Genomic DNA, 22,305 nt, shown 5'->3' with positions numbered 1-22,305 from the left:
AATACTGTAATTATCCAATATAATTCATGATGGTTAGTGGGTATGATTGGTTGCAACTGTAGATTTATATTTTTGTTGTAGAATTTATAATGTAGGATTTTGTGCTACAGTTGTAAGATTTTTAGCTGTGATTTTTTAAAGAAAGCATGATTTGTTAACATTATACATTCATATTAGAGTTACAATTTATTATATTAGTATTTTCATTAACATTAAAATAATAATATTTTTAAATTAAAATAAAATTTATAAGTTAATTAGTAATTTTAAAATTTACAATTGATATATGTATTTTTATTTATATATGTATGTGAAACTTTTTTATTATATACCATATATATGCATACATATTTTTAATAGTAGTAACATTTTTGTGGAATATATATGTAAGAAATATATTATTATATTAATGTTAGTGAAGTATATTACAATAAGCGTACATGTTTTATAGAAAAGAGAAAAGATTTCAAAAGCAGTCAAAGAGTACTCTAGAAAATAAGCTCTCCACAGCCACAAATTAAAACAAAAAGTAGACTATCTTGATTGCTTTTAGTTTAAAAAATTAGCTGTGAGATTAAAAAATTAACCAAAGCTTGATTGCTTTTAGTTTAGTGTTGAGGAGAGAATTAGAGCTATCTACAACACTCATAGCTTTCTTCAATCACCCCAAATGTTTCTAATTCTTGCATAATTAGATTTAGACATATCTTCATAACAGGTTCTGACAAAACCTAATTAATTATTTGTCATCCCTTCTAATTTTCAAGGAATTAATATACATAGATTTGCAGTTCTTAAATTATAAAATAATGTTCGCAATAAAGATTTAGTTTAAAATGTTTATATCACTAACTCAAGGAATAGCTTTAGATACGAGGTGGAAGTTTTAGAATTCTTCGTTAAAAAATTTTGATATTAAAAATAAATTATCTTTTGAAGTAAAAGGGATCTAATAAATCGGAATAAAAGGAACCTGTCCGATTACTTGTAGCTGTATGGTAAAACTATTACCATTGTCTTAATAAGTTACTAAAGGGTGAGCATGCGCGGGATTTTAAATATATATATTTAAATAGTTGATTATGTATTGGTGAGAATAGTTACTTGTATGTGATTTTTTGAGAGATGAATTTAGTTGGTTATGTATTGGTGAGAATAATTATTTGTATGTGATTTTTGATTACATAGGTAATTACGATATTGAGAAATGAATTCTTTGAAGTTGACTAAATTGTATAATATCTATGATAATATTTATTTTATTTAGGCAGTATATTTACTTTATTTTCTTTGATTTTTTTGTTATTTAATATCATGTATGTTCTTTTGCATTCTTTGTGCCTTTGCGGGATTGTTTGTGTTAGGACGTATGCCTAGACTTGGTAGCTATTTACTTTAGTTTCAGAATCCAAAATAGGATGTTGTGGTGTCCTTTTAACTTTCTTTAAGAGTATATGGATGCTTTAACGATGGTAATGTGTATGTTATTTTTATTTTTTAGATCTTATTATTTTTAAAAATATATTTTGATTATGTATTAATTATTGATTGTGTTTTTCATCATTTAAAATTTAACTTCTCCAATGTTGAATGTGATAACCATAAAATAAAAAGTTATATGTGAGATTTTCTCTTTTATTTTGTTAGTTTGTCGGGGTTTGATGAAACATGAAAATGTAATATCGTAAATAGAATTTTAAATGACTTTTTTATTTATTTTAAAATATTAGTTTTGTAGATTAAATTATGTATTTTTTCAAAAAATATATTATTTGTTAACTAAGTTTTGCACCAAACTCATGTTATATTATGTATTTTACTACGCTATTTATAATTTTATTTTGTTATATAATTTTACCTTATTCTCCAAATTATATTTTAAATATTGTTTTAATTAGTTATTAATATTTGGTGGTGGTTTATATTTTTTATGTTGTTAATGTTTTTTAAATTTGGGTTTAGTACCAAAAAAAAATGCAAATCGGATGATATTCACTTTTTGGCTTTGAACTGATGAAACATAATAGAAAATGCTGTAAATGGATTTTTCTTCTATTCGTTCTTAAGATTCTCTATTTATTCTTGAAATTTTTTATTTTGAAATTATATTATATAATTGTTACTAAATTATTATTTACTAAATTTTTCACTAAGCTGAATTGTTTTATATATTCTCACTAAGTTTTTGTTATTCTATTTAATATCAAATTAGTTTAAGTTTTTCTCAAACTTATTTTTTGAAATCCTTATTTTGATTATTTATAATTCAGTTATCTTTTTAATCATTTTTGGTCTAATCTTGAATTAGGTGATCAAACAAAACTCTTGAGATTCGCTTTTTATGTTATGTTTGTTTTTCTAAGTAGAAAAACAAATGTGACATGATGACGTGACAGCAGGAGAAGAGAATATATATATTCTTCGATATATATATAACGAATTTTAGCCATAATGTTTTCATCGAATTATAAATGATTATAAGAACTTAACTTTAAAAACTAATAAAAAGTGTGATTACACATATTTCACATGGATTTAAAAATGACAAAATAAAATAATATATATTTATTTTTATACAGTTACTAAATTTTAATGATTTAACTAAATATCTATTGTTATTTAAAAGATTAAAAAATATTTAATAAGAAATATTACAATAAAAATGTAGAATAACATATTTTCAAACATAATAAAAAAACTAAAATGATATTATTTTTGAAACAGCGAGAGAGAATATTTCTATAAATCAATACAAATTAAACATATCACAATCTACTATCGAGCCAATACATGGATACACATACGCACACACAAAGCTACACTCAGAGCCGGTCATGAGCCATGCATAGTGAAACATTTGCAACAAACTCCCAAAATTTTTGAAAAAAATTACATAGACATAAACCCCTAAATTTTTTTTTAAGCCCTCGAAATTTTTTTTTTCATAGATATTGCAATAGACCCCCAAAATCTGAGGGCCGGCCCTCGCTACACTACTGCCTACTGGCAGTGTATGTATGTATATGTGTGAGTGGATGTCAGTCTCATCTGTGTGGTATGTATAATTAGTGGAAGTACGAAAAAATGAGAGCTGTGAGATGTTGACGGGAAATGGCTGTGTGGGGGCAACGAATTACGTGACAGATGTGTTGAACGAGTTGGGACCCATAGGCTTGTAGAAGGGTTTCAATCTCAACCGACGACTGGACCTTGAGAATTGAGATCTCGACAGTGACCTTCCCACTCAATTTCAGTGATCAACAAACACGTATTGGAGTCATGGAGTGTATGTCTCAAAAATAGTATTCTATTGATATTTCCATTTTTACACATTTAAAAGATTTTCTTAGAGCTTTCATGCTTAACAAAGTACCCATAAATGTTCTATACGCTAGACCGCTAGTATCAAATTTAGGAATTTATTGAATTAAATGAAAAAAATAACTCAGTATGTACGTGGGTCTGGGTATTTTATCCAATACCCTAGCTCATATCCAAATCCGATTCAAAAAATTCAAATAAAAATAAAAAAATATCCGAACGAATATTGATTTAAGAAGATTAATAGTTCTTTTCATTTAGTAGTGAAGATTGTGAAATTACTGGCTAGTAGCAAAGAACACCTGTGTGCCAATAGCAGTATTTTTTCTTTTCAAATATATTTGTTTGGACCTAAAAATGTGGTTGTTTTCAAATAGTTCTATATCAGTTTTATTGAGGTTTAATTTTATTGTTTTTGGTACAATCTAAGTTAATTTTCTACTTCTCATATGTCATTTGTATGATTTAAGATCAAAATAACCTATAAACTTATATAAAAGATTCATTTGAATGATTGTCAGATTTAATTCATATTAGATTTTTTTGGTCAAATCGATTCAGATTTTTTGATTTAGTTTCTGTCTTGAAAGACTCATCGACATCTAGAAAGTGAAATAGAGTTATGAAAAAGTACTTTTCATGAGATATAGAGTTTTCTTAAAGAGAGAAAAATATCAAATTTTGAAATTAGTATAAATAGGTTTTTAAGATTGTATATTTTTCACATAATAAATACACAAATTCTAAACATATATTTGTTTTAACATGTTTATCCCTTTAAAATTTTTGTTTTCTTCTAAATTTATTCACGTGATTCACTAGAGTTATCATCATCGTGAAAATAACGATAAATTAGAAAGAATAGGGTTGTAATATATTATATGAATTAGTTATTACCTATATTTTTGCTGTTATTTATAAATTATAACTCATAAGTCACAACAAAACAGACAATTTAACACACGTAGTTCATTGTTATGTATTTAATAATAACAAAATAAACACTATAAATCGAAGGATCATTGCTATATTTTGCTCATATATGCGTTTTGCATCGTCAACGCCAGTAATAACAAAACTAACAGCATATGAACGATGACCAATCGATTACATGTCACTTTAGATGTACGTGCTTGCAGTTCTTGTTCTGCACCCGACATCTGCCCAACCACTTAAGTGGTCCTATTTGATCTTTCCATTAGAGTGGCGGTCAATTTCATTTCTGAAAATATTCGTACATCGTCCAAATGTTCACTGTATAAAACCATGAGATATTTCAACCTAATGTATGTTTCATATCGCATTCATAGATTCTTAATGTGAACGATGAATATGGATCTCAAATTCTCATTTTCCCAGAAGTATATCTGATAGGAATAAGTTAAAGTTTGGATTAAATAACGAGTAGTTAATATAAAATTTCGATACTATGAGATTTTCAAATTATTGATTTGTATTAACGTCTGAATTTATTTTGAAAATCTAAAACTAAAACTTTGATAATTTTTTTTGTTCTTTACAAACAACAGTTACTTAGGCTTAGCTCTAATACCTAAAAGAATAGGCAGGGTAGATGTATAAAAGATAGAATAAACAAAAATAGTTGTGACTGCCGATTGCAAGTACCAGATTTGTACACATACTCTACATTCTCATGCCAAATAGTTTAGTAATTGTAGAAGAATTCGGTGATGTGGCTGAATATGAACCACTGGACTCTTGAATCAGCAGATAAAGCGGGGTGCCGACAAGTCGACATTAATCCAATTTATGTGGAGTTATTCTTGGGTTCACCTCCTAGGTGAACCTTTAGATTCACCCACCAATAGAAACTTGTCATTTTAGATTCACTATCTTTTAATTAAAAAAATAAATAATTTGTCAAATTATATTATTTTTTCAAAATAAAAATTAAAAATAAATAAAAACAGTATATAAAAACGAATTAAAAAAAAATTAATGTTGTCAACAAAACACTAAACCCTAAACTCTAATACTAAACCCTAAATTCTAATACTAAACCCTAAACTCTAATCATACACCCTAAACCCTTGGGTAAACCATAAACCCTTGGAAAAAACACTAAACATGTTGTCAACAAAACACTAAACCCTAAACTCTAATCCTAAACCCTAAACCCTTGGGTAAACCCTAAACCCTTGGGTAAACCCTAACCCTTAGAAAAACACTAAACATTTGGATAAATTCTAAACTATAAATCTTAAACACTAAACTCCAAATCTTATAAATAAATATTTTTTAAAATAATCTTTATTGAGAACTATTGTTATTTTTATTTATTTAATCTTTTTATTTATTTTAAAAGTATAATATAATTTGGCAAGTTATTTTTTTGTTTCCTTAATTAAAAGATACTAGATTTAAAATAACAACTTTCTATTGGTTGGTGAACCCAAGAAAAATTCATTTATGTGGACATCAACTCTTCAATTTCTCAACCCTTCCGCGTGTCTTCTTATCCTCATCAAACGCCAAGATCATTCCCAATACGAAAAAAATCTTGGCCCACTATTATTAGTGTAGATTTGTTATGCAACCAACCAAAAAATATCATATATCTATTTTTTACCAGGTTACGCTAACATTATTCCACTCAAGATGAAAAGTTACTCTGGTTTAGAGTAAAACTTCAGTCTACAAATATAAATAGACGAAAACATTTACTCTAAACCATAGTAACTATTTTCATTTTGAATGGGCTAATGTTAGCATAACTGAGTGAAAACTACTTTTTACTTTACCTAAATTATTTTAAAAGTGACTTTCAGTTAGAACCTCAATTTTTACGCAAAGTAAATTACATATTTAATCATCAAATTCCAAGTTTAAACCTCACGTGGGATTGTGTATATACACGTAAGAAATGATTTATCGCATGAGTGCGATCTATATCGTACGTGGAATATGTCTCAGACGCACTACAAATTAAAATCAATTTGTCACTAGTCAACCCATTGCATTTCATGTTTACCCTACTAACATATTATACGATATCACTACGAGATTTAAGAATAAATAGAAACATTGCACCTAAGATTACACATTACTATATAGATAAATTTAATTATATATTGGTTTTTAAGATTTCTGGAAAAGTCATTGATCCTTGATTATAATCGTTTGTTTAAATACAGTATCTCATTGGTCGTTATAAGATATTAACCTCTCACAGGTCATATGTTCTCCATATATAACAAAAGAAGTCTGGAAACAATGCAGTTTGTATAATACAAAAACATAATAAAATATTCAACCTACTATGTCATAGTTGAAAAGATAATTTGTACCACTTGTTTACCAAGAGAAAGTATTACAAAAGATAGTAAAAAAAATTATCACTTGACATTTCAAGAATATATGCATATATCCCAAAAATTGCATTACAATTCTATTGAAAATTTGAGATTTGATGTGAAAATATTAGATGTACAACCACTAATTTATTAATCATTGGACCTTTGATGCGACTCTTTGTATAAAAAAAAAACAAAACCGAAATATAACCAGTCATTTCGATGCAAGAGATATTAATATATACATGCAATTTGATGGGGCCATGGTTTTGGACTCGGAGCTAACTTCTGAATACAAACAGGAAGAGATTGTAAAATACAAAATATCCGAGGGGCAAAAATCGAAAGTTGAACAGAAACTGCCTGTTCAGACATATGAAAGATATGGTGTCAGAGTTTCAGAAGCCTTTCCCATGCTTACTACTTCGCCTCTCTCTCTCTCTCTCTACACAAAAATAAGTAGGCCAAAAAATACTGATTATAGAAAATTTCTTATCCCCTCCCTTGAAAATGCAAGATATTCATGACTACTCGATGACCGGAGGAGGAAGTACAGGGAGGTTTTACGGTGGCGGAGGAGGCGGAGATCGGAGGATGAGAGCGCATCAGAACAATATACTTAACCATCACCAATCTCTCAAGTGTCCTCGTTGCAACTCTCTTAACACAAAGTTCTGTTACTACAACAACTACAATCTCTCTCAGCCTCGACACTTCTGCAAGAACTGCCGTCGTTACTGGACCAAAGGCGGCGTCCTCCGTAACGTCCCCGTCGGAGGCGGTTGCCGGAAAGCCAAACGTTCAAAGTCTAAGCAGGAGCAGCCTCCGTCCTCCTCCGCCGACAAAACAACGACTCAAGACGTCGAGGAGAAATCCACTAGCAGCGAGAGCTCTTCTCTTACCGCCTCTAACACCACTGTCCCCACCGCCGTCACCACAACCACCACCGCTACCGCCGCCGCCGTGAAGGTTGCACCTTCGGGGTTTGTAGACACCGACAAGCCTAATCTTAAACTGTACGGAAACGGGACAGAATGGTCGGGGTTGCTCGGGCAAGGTTCATCAGACGGTGGAGCTTCCTCGGAGGTAGGCGGTTTTGCGGTGGCGGCGATAGGACCGACGTCGTTTGGATACGGGGGTAGTTCAGTAAATCAACTGTGTATAGCTGATCATCTGAAGTTGGAAGGTAATACTGTACATCAGCAGTTTGGAGATCCAACGGCTCAGATTAATCCGGATATGGGATATGAACCGCTGGATTGGGGAAGTGGGGGAGGAGATCAAACACTATTTGATCTAACGAGTACCGTTGATCATGCATACTGGAGTCGAAGTCAATGGAGGTCTTCTAACCACCAAGATGATCGGAATGGTCTCTACCTTCCTTAAAACATCTCATAGCTTCTTTTTAACCCAAAATATACAGATATAAGGTAAAGTTTGATCAGATTTTTTTTTATATCTTTATGGGTTTAAAATTGGGATTTATTATATAATATATGACTGCTTGTGAATTATTTAGTAAGTATAAATTTTACCTCTTGTTTCTATGTTTTGGGAATATCCCCCGAGTGCAATTTTAGGTGGCATGTTTTTAATCTGGCTTACTCATCTTTGTATTTTTTATAAGATTATAATTTTCTGGCTTTTTTCAGTTGATATGTCTGATAAATTTATATATTGGTTGGTCATACGAAACCTTATGTTCTGCTTCTTTGATTATTACAGACTAGAATGAGTCGTTTAAGAGTGTGGTCACTGATCAGCTTCAGAGAGTAGATATTTTAGATCTTCGTTAAGATGTGATAGCTCTTGACTAAACAATATGCAAACTCGATGTCTTATTAGATGTTTTTCTTTTGTCAACAGTGGAACTGGGTCGATAGTCCTTAAACCCCATATAGGGAAACGCCTCATTCTTGGAGGCATGATGACGCCAAGGCACGGCCACTACCATGATCTTCTCGGCATGTCTTATTATATTATCCAGTTTTAATTAGAGTCGAATAAAAACAACTATATATTCCACATCACTACGCGACTTACCTTCATAGTATTAAATATTAATTCATTTATACTAAATAATTAATTAAAAAATTGCTCGAACTATCAATCTTAGGTTTGGATAATTTTTTCTTCAGTGGCGAACAGAAAGATTTGGGGAATTGTAAGGAAGAAGAACGAGAGAGCCGTGCCGTCGCGTGGTTAAAGCCACTAAACTACGAGTGACTGCGCATGGGACCTACGTGTTAGTGTCTAATCTCATGCGCTACTTGCACTCCACGTGGCTAAAATCAGGTCCCACTTCACGTGTCTTAATGTTGATGGCTGTGACATACTTTAGTCAGTGGTCGGTTTGTCGTTTTCTGACTTTTCTCCAACACCCAATCGTTGCTCGTAGAAGAAAGACTTCAAAGATCTAGAGAACGGATCTTCTGTGTTTAAGTTAAGAACACATTAAAGTGTGTATACGCCGTGTGATCTGAATAGTGTCAGCGCAAATCAATGGTGATGTTGATGAGGGGTCCATATTAGGTATGTAGGGAAACACTTGAGAGAGAGTAGGTCCAGTATAAGGCATGTGCATAAGCTGATAGAATCTCGTATAAATCAGTAAATCACAGGGAAGGTTTGGTTGGGTGGTTAGCAGAGTTTGAGATCGTCTGTGTTAGGTCTGGGCGTATTTACCCCAATCCGAACCCGAAATACCTATCTAAAATAGAACTGACAAAGTCGAAACTGGATCCGAACCACTATATAAAAATATCTGAATAGAACTTATGAGCTTAGTATTTTAGAGTATAGGTATAACTCAAACCGAACCGAAATCCAAACTAGGAACCCAAGTTATCCGAAATTAGTTAAGTATGTTAATGTTTTTATATATATTAAGATAATTTAGACATTATAATATTCTAAAGATTTTTGTAATTTATTTTGTTTGTTATTTTGAATATCTTTTAGTTAGTTTAGATAGTTTAACTCATTTTTAACTATATTTGTGAATTATTTTATATAATTTTGAAAATTTTTTTTGTCAAATTTTCAAGTTACAAAAATATATTTTTGGACAATTTCATATATTGGTTACAATCCGATTCGAACCGAATCTAGAAGAAACCAAACCGAAAATTAGTAAAAACCAAACAGATATTATGAGAACAATACTGAAAGTTCAAAAATCCGAATCAATCGAACCGAAACCGACCGGCCGAACGCCATGCCTAGTCTGTGTGTTGGCTCCGTCATGTTCACTGATCATTTCGTTAAGTTTCATGATGTCTATTGTAATTTTTCATCGATCAACTTGTTTGACTAAGTTAAAGGATCTTTGTACTCCTAATGTTTTTTTTTATTTTGGCATTTTAGTATACTAAATTTATTTTTTTATCACTCTGGAAAGGTTTCAACCCAAGTTACCCAACACAACTCTTCATAACACAGAAGATTTGACCCATCATACCACGCAATTTTCACACTCTTCCCCGATGTGGAACGAGACAATCTTCATACTTACCATGATCTTTTGTCTGAGGAGATTACGAATATACACCCGATGAGTTTTAGTCTAACTTCAGAGAAAAAAGTTATACCCACATCTATCAAAAATAAACAATGCCGATTGGTTCAGTTTTTCTATGTTATGGGATTGTAACATCAAGATTACAAGGTTTTAGCGGTAAAACAATGTGGAGCTTATGTTTTGGAGGTGAAACCGGATACTACAAATGACATCTAAGTTGCATAGTCAATTTGGAAGCATAGGACAGGAAAAAAAAAGTGTTGATGGTGTGAATTCGGTTTAACCGGAGGATGGGCATGTTACACATACATTGTAATTTAAATGTTAGTATTATACTAACATTTAGTTATTGAAAAATACAGTTTTTATAATCGCGGGGATCCCAAACACTTTCTAGGTCCAAAAACTAATCCCACGAGGTCAATAGAAATTTAGGTTTTTTTGCTACTTAAACATCCATGAGTGGTCAATACTACTCGAACCCATAACGGAAACTCCAGCAGAAGTTCTTTACTATTAGGTCAAGGTGACTTGGTTATAAAATGCAGTGTAATACTAAATTTTTTTTCTTTACCGAACCACCGTTTTTGGTGGGTTTAAGGCATTGCAATATTGCATTTGGTTATTGAAGCAAGGGCGTTTTGGAGTAAGATGGGCACTATAGCTCGTTTGAACTACACTAAGACGCCTTTCAAGGACTTCATGACAAGAGCTAGTGGGATGTCTTACTTCTTGTCCTTGTGTTTAAATTTTTGTTATTTTCCATCTCCTATGACGTTTAGCATAGGATTGATTGATACATGGTGACATAAGATTCAAGACTTTAGTTAGATTTCTAAATCGGGTTAAAATGTTGTTTTGATAATAAGTGTCTGATTTTGGACGGTTTGGTTGTATTTATTTGACAGGGCTTCGAATCCTGGATTGATAAGTTCTCATTATTTTCCCTAGTGGTCCAATCAACCTTAAGAAGACTTTAGACCGAGATGAGAGAAAACAGTAGAAAACAGTATAGATGAAAACGATGGCGTGTCCCTGGTGGGCTGAGACTAAGTTTCCTATCTGACCTCTTTTTCTTACTCTTCATCTTGCTCTTTGTCCTCTTGAACAATGGACACACACACACACACACATATATATATATATGCGATGTGTTGTTTGTTGTGTTTTCGTTGTTACTAACACCATCTTCATCTACATATGATATACACACACATATAGTCAAACATCTATAAATTAATAATGTTGAGACTACACCAAAAGCTATATTTTTTATTAATTTAAAGAGAAAGTAATTTATCGAAATACTAAATTGAACCAAAAATACAATTTAAGACTATAAAATTATATTATTTTATAGAATTTTTTAGTGTATATTAATTTATAGATTATTAATTTAAAGAGGTTATACTATATATATATATAACTAGTAAAACAATGTAGACAACAGTAATAAAATGAAATTAGCAATCGCCCATCATAGAACAGAGGAAGACCTAGAGGAATCTTGGAAGCCCAGAAGCATGAAGTCCAATCTTTAACTCTCCAAGTGACAAGTTTTGGTATTGTCCATTGGGAAACCATGCCAAGTTTTTCTTTTATTTTTTTGTTGTGTGTTTTGGCTTTTTCAAGAACAAAAATTCATAAGGGAAAAAAATAAAGAGAGGTTTATTATGAGGGAGAAGAATGATTTAAAATTTGAAAAAATATTGGGAGAGAATAAATAATTGCGGGAGGGGGTTTAACACTTTACTACATCTTATATATTAGAACAGAAGTCACAAATTGATTCATGTATGATTTTTTAAATTAGACATATTCCTAAAAAGTCATGTTACATTTATTTTCTAATCTTATCATTATTGATTTACTATAACATTTCATATATTCATAAAAAAAATCTGTTGAAAAAATCTAACAAGATCTTACCAAAAAGTTTAAATATTTTTTTTATAAAATAATACATTAACTAATTTTGTGATTAGCAATATTATATTATTATAAATTAATGTTAATTAAAATAAAATGTATGCCATATTATATAAAACTTATTATATTCTATAGTTTATTAAATTAGATATGCTATATAAACAAATATAACAAACTATATATATTAGTAAAGCAACCTAATTTCTTTTTCCAAAGTTTCTTTCACTTAAATAAATAAAAAATATCTAACAAGATCTTCCAAAAAGTTTAAATATTATTTTATAAAATAATACATTAACTAATTTCGTGATTAGCAATGTAATATAAATTTAAATTAATGTTAATTAAAATAAAATTGTATGCTATATTTTATAAAGCTTATTATAGTCTATTGTTTTATTAATTAGATATGCTATATAAAAATATAGTGAATTATATATATTAGTAAAGTAACTAATTTCTTTTTTTCAATTTTATTTCACTTAAATAAATAAATAGATATCACCCGCTGTTAAAACGATTTAAAATTTGTAAATCATGTAATATTTTTAAAAAAAGAAAAAAAATTCTTAACATAAATTATATATTATTATTTATTGTTTTTGAAACTCTCAGCAATATATTTCAAAATATAAATATATACACAATATAAATTAATAACTAACCTTTAATTTATGTGCTATTTAAAATTATGCTTTTAGAAAACTTTGAAAATTTTAATATTCATTAAAAATATTAATAACAACTCAATTTAATAAATATAGTTTTTTATTTTTATTATAACAATTTTTTTTTTAAATATGAAAAAATACCGAAAATTTCAAATACTGTTTTGATAAAATAATGCATCAATTTAGTAACAAAGATTCAAAAGTCATACAATTTTCCAAACTCAAAAATAGTTATGTAATTTTCTTAATCTCTTGACTAAATATACAATTTTAAAATAAATATTTTAAACACATAATTATAATATTCCAAATTTTACAAATGATAAAATGATGGGCTATAAAGTATAACTTTTTTAAATGCAACATGAAAAACAAAATATTTTAAAAATTAAAAATAGTATAATATTTTGAAATTTTAATTTAATAAAAAAATTGTTATATATCACTAATCATTTAAACCAAATAGTCACATGTATAAAAATGAAAATAACCACCTGCACGGTTGTGCGGTCGAGATCTAGTTCACATTATTATTGGAATAAAATGAAATAAGTTTCTTCGATTTGAAATAATTGGGAAATAAATGCTATTATAGTTAATGAACACTACTGAAAGAAATTCATTTTCTTCTTTGTTTTCATTTTAAAACTGTAAATAAGTAAATTTATGAATTCAACTTCCGTGTGTCAAAAAAGACTGCATAGCCCATGGAATGGTGGCTAAAGATATGGCTTCCATTTATGGTGGAAAATGAGTTCTCACTTCTCATTCAGTATACCTGAAAATTATGACCTATAAGGATTCTTGGAACATTCATGGGCCTGTAATGTATCATGTATGTGAACCCCATTTGTCTGATTAAGAAGTTGGGAATCGTGACGGCCAAATCCAAGCCATAATAATCTAAACTTCTAAAGTACAGCATCTTGTTTCTCTCTATCCTTTCATAAGGAGCTGTAGTCTGTACTATTTCTTTTTGTTAGTCAACATGTAGTCTTTACTTTAGATTACCCCTTTTGTACGTACTCCTATAAGTGTTACATAAGTATGCATGTAATAAATAAAAATATAGTTACATGGACAAAATAAAACAAAAAATCGTGAGACAGTTAAAAGGGACCGTCTTATTGGAGATGTGAAGTTTGACCTACAATTGATGGGTTAGAACAGTTTGGATAGTTAACGGGGTTCACCATAAAATTTTGAAGTTTCACCGGAAGTTAACTTGGACGAGCCTGGTCTAGCAGACCTGTATGGACCAGCAATTTGGTGGACTTTTTAAATATGTTATATATATATATATATATATATATATATATATATAAGCTCAAGGATTTGGAATATGACCTGCTGGTGCAATGACACAGAGAGAATGTGGTTTATTAAGTGTAATTGAAAAGTCTACAGCAGGTGAAACCAATAAGAACACAAGAAATTCGAGATTAATTATCTTTTATTAAAATTACTTAAACAATATCTTACAAAAACTTGTCTAATCCGAATTACTCAACACCACACACGGCTTGATACATATCAATTCTTAATCTACTTTTGAGTGAACCAACCCATGTTGATCACCTCTACAAATCATTTACTTCCTGAAACCCCAAAATCCCTGTTTGTGTTTCTATGAGAATACAATGTTAAAAGTTTTACGTAAACCTAGATCTAAACTTTCCTTTTATATCGCCACCAATTCTTTTCAATTGTCCAATATATCTTTTTTAAAAAAACAGCATCACTAAATCTTCCAATTTGTGATTTGAAAATCTTCTAGTTTGTTAATCACGTCCAAACAAGATCAATCAATGAAAACTCTCTACGTCATCACGTTTTAGTTCCTTCTGTCTACGTCGATGTGTTATATATTATCTCCCATGTGGAACACAATAGCAACACGCCAGCCTTCAACATTCCTGAAATATACTAGCCATACTCTAAAAAAACATGTCAAACCACACTCTCTATGTGTCATTGCACCAGCACGTCATGCTCCAAATCCTTATGCTTACATACATTGCATAACCTACTTGCAGTGTAAATGAAAAGAATTTTTCTTAGGACCCCAAATATTATGAATCTTTTATGTCCCCGTATAATAGTAAATCACTCATGGCACAATGGTTTTAGCGTAAGTCAGAGCCGTGCATACACTAGAAAATTTGAAACATTGACTTATGTTAAAATTTTATAACTACACTTTGTGTAGTACCACAATTCAACAATACCATCAATAGAAAGATATTTTTACAAATACACTTTTTATTAATATGTAAAAGACAAAATTAACCCTTGTAAGATATCACCGATTCTCTCCATGACCTTCTTCTCTCTGTATACATCGTCTCTCTCCTCCGGATCCATCGTCGTGGTCGAAAGTCATGGTCGAGTTCTGACATCTCTGTCTCACGGTGAAACCATCATTCCTGATAGATCCAGAGGCTCACGGTGAAAGCGAAATCGATTGGATTAGAAATCATGATGAAGACGATAAAGAATTTCTACAAGTCCATCCTAATTCTTCATCTTCTACTCGGAGGTTGCGTCGTTTAAGCGAACGTCGGTGTCGTCGAGCGTTGGGGCCGAGTCGAGCATATAGCCAAGCCTGGATGCCACTTCTTCAACCCTCTTGCATGTCAGTGGCTCGCCAGAGTCCTGTCCACCAGGATCAACTCTCTCGAGGTCAAAATCGAGGTCAGAATCGAGACGCTGAGTTCTTTTATGGATGCAACAATGCTACCACCAAGTCTGCAAGTGCGTAACCCTTTTATTAGTATTCAATTGTTGTGTCACTGATCTTATCAAAGTAGGAAACTTTAGATTAGGCTACTGAATCAGGCATTGACTATTAGTGTTATTTATCTGCAGATTCGAAAGCAGTGACGAGAAATGATCGATACTTGGCAATTGCCACCTGTGGTGGTTTGAACCAACAGTGAAATGGAGTGAGAGTTCTATTCACCTTTCTCTGGTTTTGTACTTTAAATCTCTGTGGATTATCTATCACATTAGAGCTCTACACGAAATCTTCGTTTTTTGCAATTTTTCTAGAGTTTTCTTGTGGAATCTACAAGTGGGAACACAGGGATTGGTCTTGCTTTCATTGCTGCTTCGAAAGGATATAAATGCCTGCCTCCATGAGTCTGGAAAGAAGGCTTCTTTTGAGGGCGTTTGGAGCCGAGCTTGTGTTAACTGAACCTGCAAAAGGCATGACTGGAGCTATTCAGAAGGCTGAAGAGATCTTTAAGAACACTCCCAACTCCTACATGCTCCAACAGTTTGACAACCCACCCAATCCCAAGGTCCGTGATGACTTTTTCCCACATTTTTTTCTCTCTAGCTGTAACATATTTTAGTGAGTGTCAACCTTTGAGTACTGCATATTTTTTTCTGTAATTAGAGTCATGTTATTGGAACCGTACATGGAGAGTTTGAGTGAGAGAATAGGAGTTATAAGTGTATTGCTCAGAAAAATATTTGGTCTCCGTCCAGTGGCCGTAAGGAAGAAGGTCGTGGCTCGATGGTGGTTCAAGCGCTGAGTGCAGCCACAGCAAGTGGTTGCTCAGCTTTGATAACTATGCCGGTAGACACAATCAAGACGAGGCTGCAGGTTTTAGACACGGAGGAGAACGGGAGGAGACGAGCAATGACAGTGATGCCGACGGTGAAGAGCTTGATGACGGAAGGAGGTGGGTTCGGGGCTTGTTACAGAGGGCTAGGACCAAGGTGGGTCTCAATGTCAATGTCTGCAACAACCATGATCACAACCTATGAGTTCTTGAAGCGTCGTTCCACAAAGAAGCAGAGATGATATAAAGTTATATAAACCATTTATAGTCTTAAGTTTCTCTGTTTCTTGTGTTGAAATGAAGAAACATAATGGCAAAAAAACATTTTTTACTCTCTAATAAACAAACATAAAATAGAGCCAAGGAACAAGGAGGCTAACTAGCGCCTAAGATAACAACCAGATCACATGAAGTCTCAACTTAATCTATATTATCTTGCATGTTAGAAACCTCTTATAAGGGTTTATAAAACCATTTATAAGAACTTATAAATCATTTATAAAATTTTATAAATATATTTATAAAAGTTTTAATCTGTATATAAGGGTTTATAAAAATATTATAAGAGTTTAATATTCTTCATAGCACAATTAATAAGACTTTATAAGAGTTTATAAAATCAGTCTATAAGGCTTTCTAAATAAATTATTAAAGTATAATTCATTTATAAAAGTATATAAAATCAGTCTATAAGGCTTTGTAAGGATTACAAATAATTTACAAATGTTTATAAATCATTTTTAAAGATTTAGAAATCATTTATAAACCTTTATCAATATTTAATATATATTTCTATAAATGATTTATAAACCCTTATATATTTATAATGGTTTATAAAACAATTAATAAGACTTTATAAGAGTTTATAAAAAGTTTATATAAGATTTTTAAGGGTTTCTAAGAGGTTTTAATGGGTTTTGAAGAGTTTATATATGGTTTATAAAAAAATTATAAAGGTTTCTAAAACCGTATAAATATTTATATAACTATTTATAAATGTTTATAAAACCATTTATGAACCATTTATAATTTTATAAGAGCTTATAAAACCTTGTATCAAATTATTTAAAAGGGTTTATAAAACTATTTACAAGAACTTATCAGTTATTTATAAGAGTTTATACATTTATTTATAAGTGTTTATAAACTAATTTATAAATATATTTATAAGCTTCTCATGTAACTCAGAGTTCTGAAACCACTCAGTAGTGAGATGAACACCAAGGCAGTAAAGACTCTTGGGCACTTCCTCAGAAGCAATCTGAGCATACTTAGCACTCTTCTCAGTAACAGAACTCATATGCCCTTCAAAAAGAGCAAGACTATGAATTAAGAGGACTATACACGACTCTCATCAAAATATTAGAGATAATTCCTTGTTCTCAACTAAAAGTTGTTATTACTAACATAATCTGAGAACATCAATGCTTCTCCATATTTCACTCTTCTATAAAAGAAACGATTGAACCAAACTACTCTCACCTTCTTCTTTCTTTATGCCACCTGTTTACATCATCATCAAATTAGCAAAAAAACATTCTTCCTCACAATCCACTCTGTTTCATTGAAAACAAAATGCTTAATGAAAGGAGTCGTTGTAGGATGTTTGCGTGGTGCGACGATCTCCTTGCCACTCGGCTTGTACATGTTGACGTTGAAGGGCATTAGTACAGTGTGAGTAAAGGTAACGACCTCGTTTTCACCCAAAGCATTGTCGCGCACAAACTGGCTCCGTAAGCATTGTCGCTCATAAACTGGTTCTTAAACATAACCTTCCTGCCCCATGTTTCTTCTCCACATCCATCGTAACTCGACCTTCTCCTCTCTCTCTCTCTCCAATCTGGTTATCTTCGAGTATCACTATGATCCTGAGCCACATTAATAACCCAATCCAAACTTTCCAGGCACCATTTCTAACAAATCGTTGACTCCTCTGTCGATACACCAAGTAAATCCAAACAGATCTCCCATTGAATAGAAGAAAAATCATACCTTTATTATCCAAGCCATCATCACTTGAAGACCCAAGATCACATGTATCTGTGTAGATCGTAGATCGTAATATCTCCCAGCCCCTATCAATCCCGATCTTTTTCATATTCCCCTGCAATCCAATCAGTTCTGATTAACCCCTCGGATCATCAGAGTTGGCTTCTCAGACGAACACGTTTGCTGAACCAACCAAACCTTCCACGAAGATGAAACAGATTGCAAAAGAGATGCAAAAACGAAGCCAAAAAGCTATGGAGGTGGTTATAATGATCGGCGGTGACGGAGGCGTTAACCTGGTGGAGACAACGACGACTTCTCCATCTCCTTTGATTAAGTTAGGGTATATTAGTCTTTTACCTATTGATATTTTAAGGGTAAAGTTGGTTAGTTACTTTTGAAAAATGGTATCATAAAAGTGGTATAATTGACAATTTCTCAATAATTTTTGTAAAATATTTATAGGCATATGGATTTTTGTAGAAAAATTATAAGGCAAATTTATATATAATATATCCATAAACAAAACGTTATGACTAAGTTTTAACTCGATTATGTATAGACTAATTAAATCACTAGAAATATATTCACCACTTATTTTCATAATTATAACTTAGATGTTCATTTCATTTTGTTTAACCATAATAATTTTTTTAATTCATTTTTATATTTTTCTAGTATTATATTTTCTCTGTTTCATAATAAGTGTCATTCTAACTTTTTTTTCTTATTACACAAAAAATATCACTTTACAATTCCAATGCAAACTTACTTTCAATTGAAAATTAATTTCAAACTGCATTAATTTTATAAATAATTTTATTTATCTCAAATACTATTGGTCAGAAGTGTATAATTAATAACAACTTACATATATTTCCGTTACTTTCTTAATATGTGTAAAAAATGTCAAAGCAACATTTATTTAGAAACAGAAAAAGTATATTTATTTGTTTATATATGTTGTGTATTTCAACTAAAAACATATATCTAAAGTTAAAAAGAAACATTTTTGTATTTTTCAATGGCATATTTAGCCTCGCTTTCAGTTTTTTTTTCTTGAGAAATCGCAACCGTTGAAAAAGAATCTCCAATTGTATCTATCACCACCATGTTACGTATATCCTTCTATTTAGTTTACTGTAGATCTGAATATCTGATTCTTAAAAAAAGAAATTGTAAACAACAAAACGACGATAGCTTATGGAGAATCAATATTCAAAAAACATTTGTTAAATGCTTGCACATCAAACCCACGATCTCCAAAATGAAAACTTGAAACGATGCCAAATATTCTATGATATTGCTGAAAGTTATAGATGCTTCTGATAGGAATAAGTAAAAGAAAACCACTACCTAAATAATATAACGTTAGTTATCAGGGTTTTGATTTGCCTTGCTTAAAATTGGATGTGTTTTAGTTTGTTTTGGATTTAATTACACCTCAGATTTTTTTTTTGAAAGCAATTACACCTCCGATTTTATATGGTTATTTCAAATAAACTGAAATAAACTGGGGTTTATTGAAATCTTGTTAGTTGTAAAGTGTGTTTGGTATATTCGAATATTTATAAAACGTTTTGCTTCATCTTGTTGTTGGGACTTTCATGCCAGCAGGAGATCATGATCTTCCCCCACTTGGATTTTGATTTTTGTCTGATAAATTAACTTTTGAAAAAAGTGGGAAACTAAATGAAATTTGTGGAGTAGCTGCACCGCATGCATATTCATTGGACCACCAAACACTATAGATGAAAGATGAGAGATGTATTTATCATCCATGGAATTCATTAAGGGCCCCTCTTTCATGAAACCACAATTCAGTTTTAGGAAGTAAAGAAATCATATTGATTATCCAAAGTTTATAGCGATATCCATTTTTCCAAATGTATATATTTAAGAACTGTTATGCACCACTATGTGATTCATCCTATGAACCGAATTCAATGCCTTCCTTTCTTGGCATATAGGGTTTTAACTCACTCTACCATCTTTTTTTTATAAGAAGTTTTTTTTGTATGCTGCCCAATTTATTCTATTATATTGTTTTTACGAATGAGATAGATTGAGAATTTATGAACTATTCGAAATGTACTTGAAGTTTGTCTGAAAATTGGTCTAGAAGGAAGAACTACGACTCAGTCTGAATTGATGGATGGGTAGTCTTTCATAGTATTTCTATAAGAGTCTTGAATGGATGCATGAAAAGCGAGATTGTCTGGAGTCTTCCTCATGGATTGGGTTCCATTGTTCCTCTTTTCTTTTTGATCCTCTACTGATCCAATGTAGTTTTTTTTCAATCTATATAGAGAGGGAGGAGGAGTTTGTTGCGACTTAAGACACGAAGAAAAAATAAAACATAGAAGAAAGATTTGAGAGGTTATTTTTATTCTTTTTTTTTTATCAACTGGTTATTTTTATTCAATGTTGACATTCTCGTGTTCTTTAATTTTGCAACTCTGTGATTCCAGTGATTTTTTAATGCTATTCAACATCCATAAATAAGGATCTCACATGGACACTTTAAAGTAGATTAACTTTTGTGTTAATCTTCTTCTTCTTCTTCTTCCTCATCTTTCCCCTCATATAATCATTTTACAAATTTATGTTTTACTTAAGTAAATTGATTGAATGTAATTGTGGGAGTTGATTTGTTAGAACCGAGTCAGTTTTTTTTTTTTTTTGAAACTAGCCGAGTCAGATTTTTGGTGCAAGTGATTGATTGCATTTATACTTGTAATGATCGGAATAAAGTTTAAGCATAACATATATTGTAAATGGTCAATTCAAATTAACAGATCACTAGTTTTAAATTTCCTATACTTGAGGGTGGTATTGAATCGTGTATTTATGAAGAATCAATACTATTAAAACATAAGGCTTTTTTGTGAGGTAACCTTCTGTTTTAACAATATTTACGGATCTTTGCCACCGGTTTTATTTTAAACCAATGTTTTTATTTATCTTATATTCAACGCTATTCTTTTTAATGCAACACCTATTTCTTTTTTTCTTTTAAAAAGTGTTTCCCTTTTGCTGTAAGTCTGTAACTAAACGCGTGTATGCAATCTAGAACATTGATTAAACATTGTGTATGCAATCAACATCGGGACAATTTCTTGAATGTGCTATTTTTTTATGAAACTTATATCATCATGTTCCATCAACACTCATGTTTCAACATTTAAGCTTTTTAGGTATAATCGATGTTGCGTTTTTTCATTCGTCAAGCTTCGAGACTTGAACTATACATTCTTTAACTGTGAACTATACATTCAATTCATTTTTATTAAAGTATCATTTAGTTAAAATCGATTGAAAGTTTATCAACACACATGCAGCTTTATTCAAAATTATACATAATGTGACACAAAAAAAGTTCAGTCATTTTATACATGTCGAAGCTATTAAATTTAATATGTGTGGAGACGAACACTCTGAACCCCCAAATACAAATATGTTTGAAATATTCATGAATAATTAATTTTTTAAAATTTACAAAGCAGACTAATTATATGGATAATCACTAAACAAAAAATATCGGGCAACTGTCCAATATATTCGGCCAGCGTATACAATTTGCAGATCTTTTGCAAATTTCAAACCAAAAATATTTATTATAAAATAAAAGGCTAATATTTAGGCAACTATTCTATATTTTCTAAAGTCCCGTAAATTTAGTATAAGAAACGTAAATTTTACTATTTTAATACTTAACAATAACGAATAATCTAAATCATAAATACCCAGCCAATCATATATTCCCATATCTTCAACGGAACAATAACATAAAATCAAAACAAGAAAGCGTGAATTTGGTAACTGAAATATCGATAATAATATACCAGAAAATCTAATGTTCAATAACTTGAATAAACTTGATTGTCAAGATAATAGATTTTCCTAAACTCATGGACTCTATTTTATAACTAAACTGAATGAGAATATTCTAAATCTGATGCCTTTACTTTTCTTATATATATTGACGA

The 22,305-nt window shown here is 30.9% G+C and overlaps 1 protein-coding gene and 1 long non-coding RNA gene across 3 annotated transcripts; both read left to right on the top strand.

The window, feature by feature from the left end:
• The first annotated feature begins 6,905 nt into the window (after window positions 1-6,905).
• Window positions 6,906-9,567, top strand: LOC108834912 (dof zinc finger protein DOF5.4). The gene is made up of 2 exons (XM_018608226.2): window positions 6,906-8,068; window positions 8,505-9,567. Exon 1 carries the CDS (start codon window positions 7,146-7,148, stop codon window positions 8,022-8,024), a length of 879 nt encoding a protein of 292 aa, XP_018463728.1. The 5' UTR covers window positions 6,906-7,145; the 3' UTR covers window positions 8,025-8,068; window positions 8,505-9,567.
• Window positions 9,568-15,059: 5,492 nt separating this feature from the next.
• LOC108831729 (uncharacterized) lies at window positions 15,060-16,690 on the top strand. 2 transcript variants are annotated; one of them, XR_001946416.2, is made up of 4 exons: window positions 15,061-15,512; window positions 15,627-15,703; window positions 15,810-16,060; window positions 16,159-16,690. It is a non-coding gene; the product is annotated as an uncharacterized LOC108831729 (long non-coding RNA). The 2 variants fall into 2 exon arrangements; XR_008939234.1 differs by having other exon boundaries at window positions 15,060-15,512; window positions 15,627-16,060.
• Window positions 16,691-22,305: the final 5,615 nt, after the last annotated feature.

The sequence above is a fragment of the Raphanus sativus genome, unplaced genomic scaffold, assembly GCF_000801105.2.
Source record: "Raphanus sativus cultivar WK10039 unplaced genomic scaffold, ASM80110v3 Scaffold0002, whole genome shotgun sequence".
Lineage (NCBI taxonomy): Eukaryota > Viridiplantae > Streptophyta > Magnoliopsida > Brassicales > Brassicaceae > Raphanus > Raphanus sativus.
Note: the sequence above shows the minus strand (reverse complement) of the source record. Positions and strands in the feature narration are given on the sequence as shown.

Excerpts from the sequence above, each read along its gene's own strand:
- LOC108834912 (XM_018608226.2), top strand. The coding sequence starts at position 7,146 with ATGCAAGATATTCATGACTACTCGATGACCGGAGGAGGAAGTACAGGG.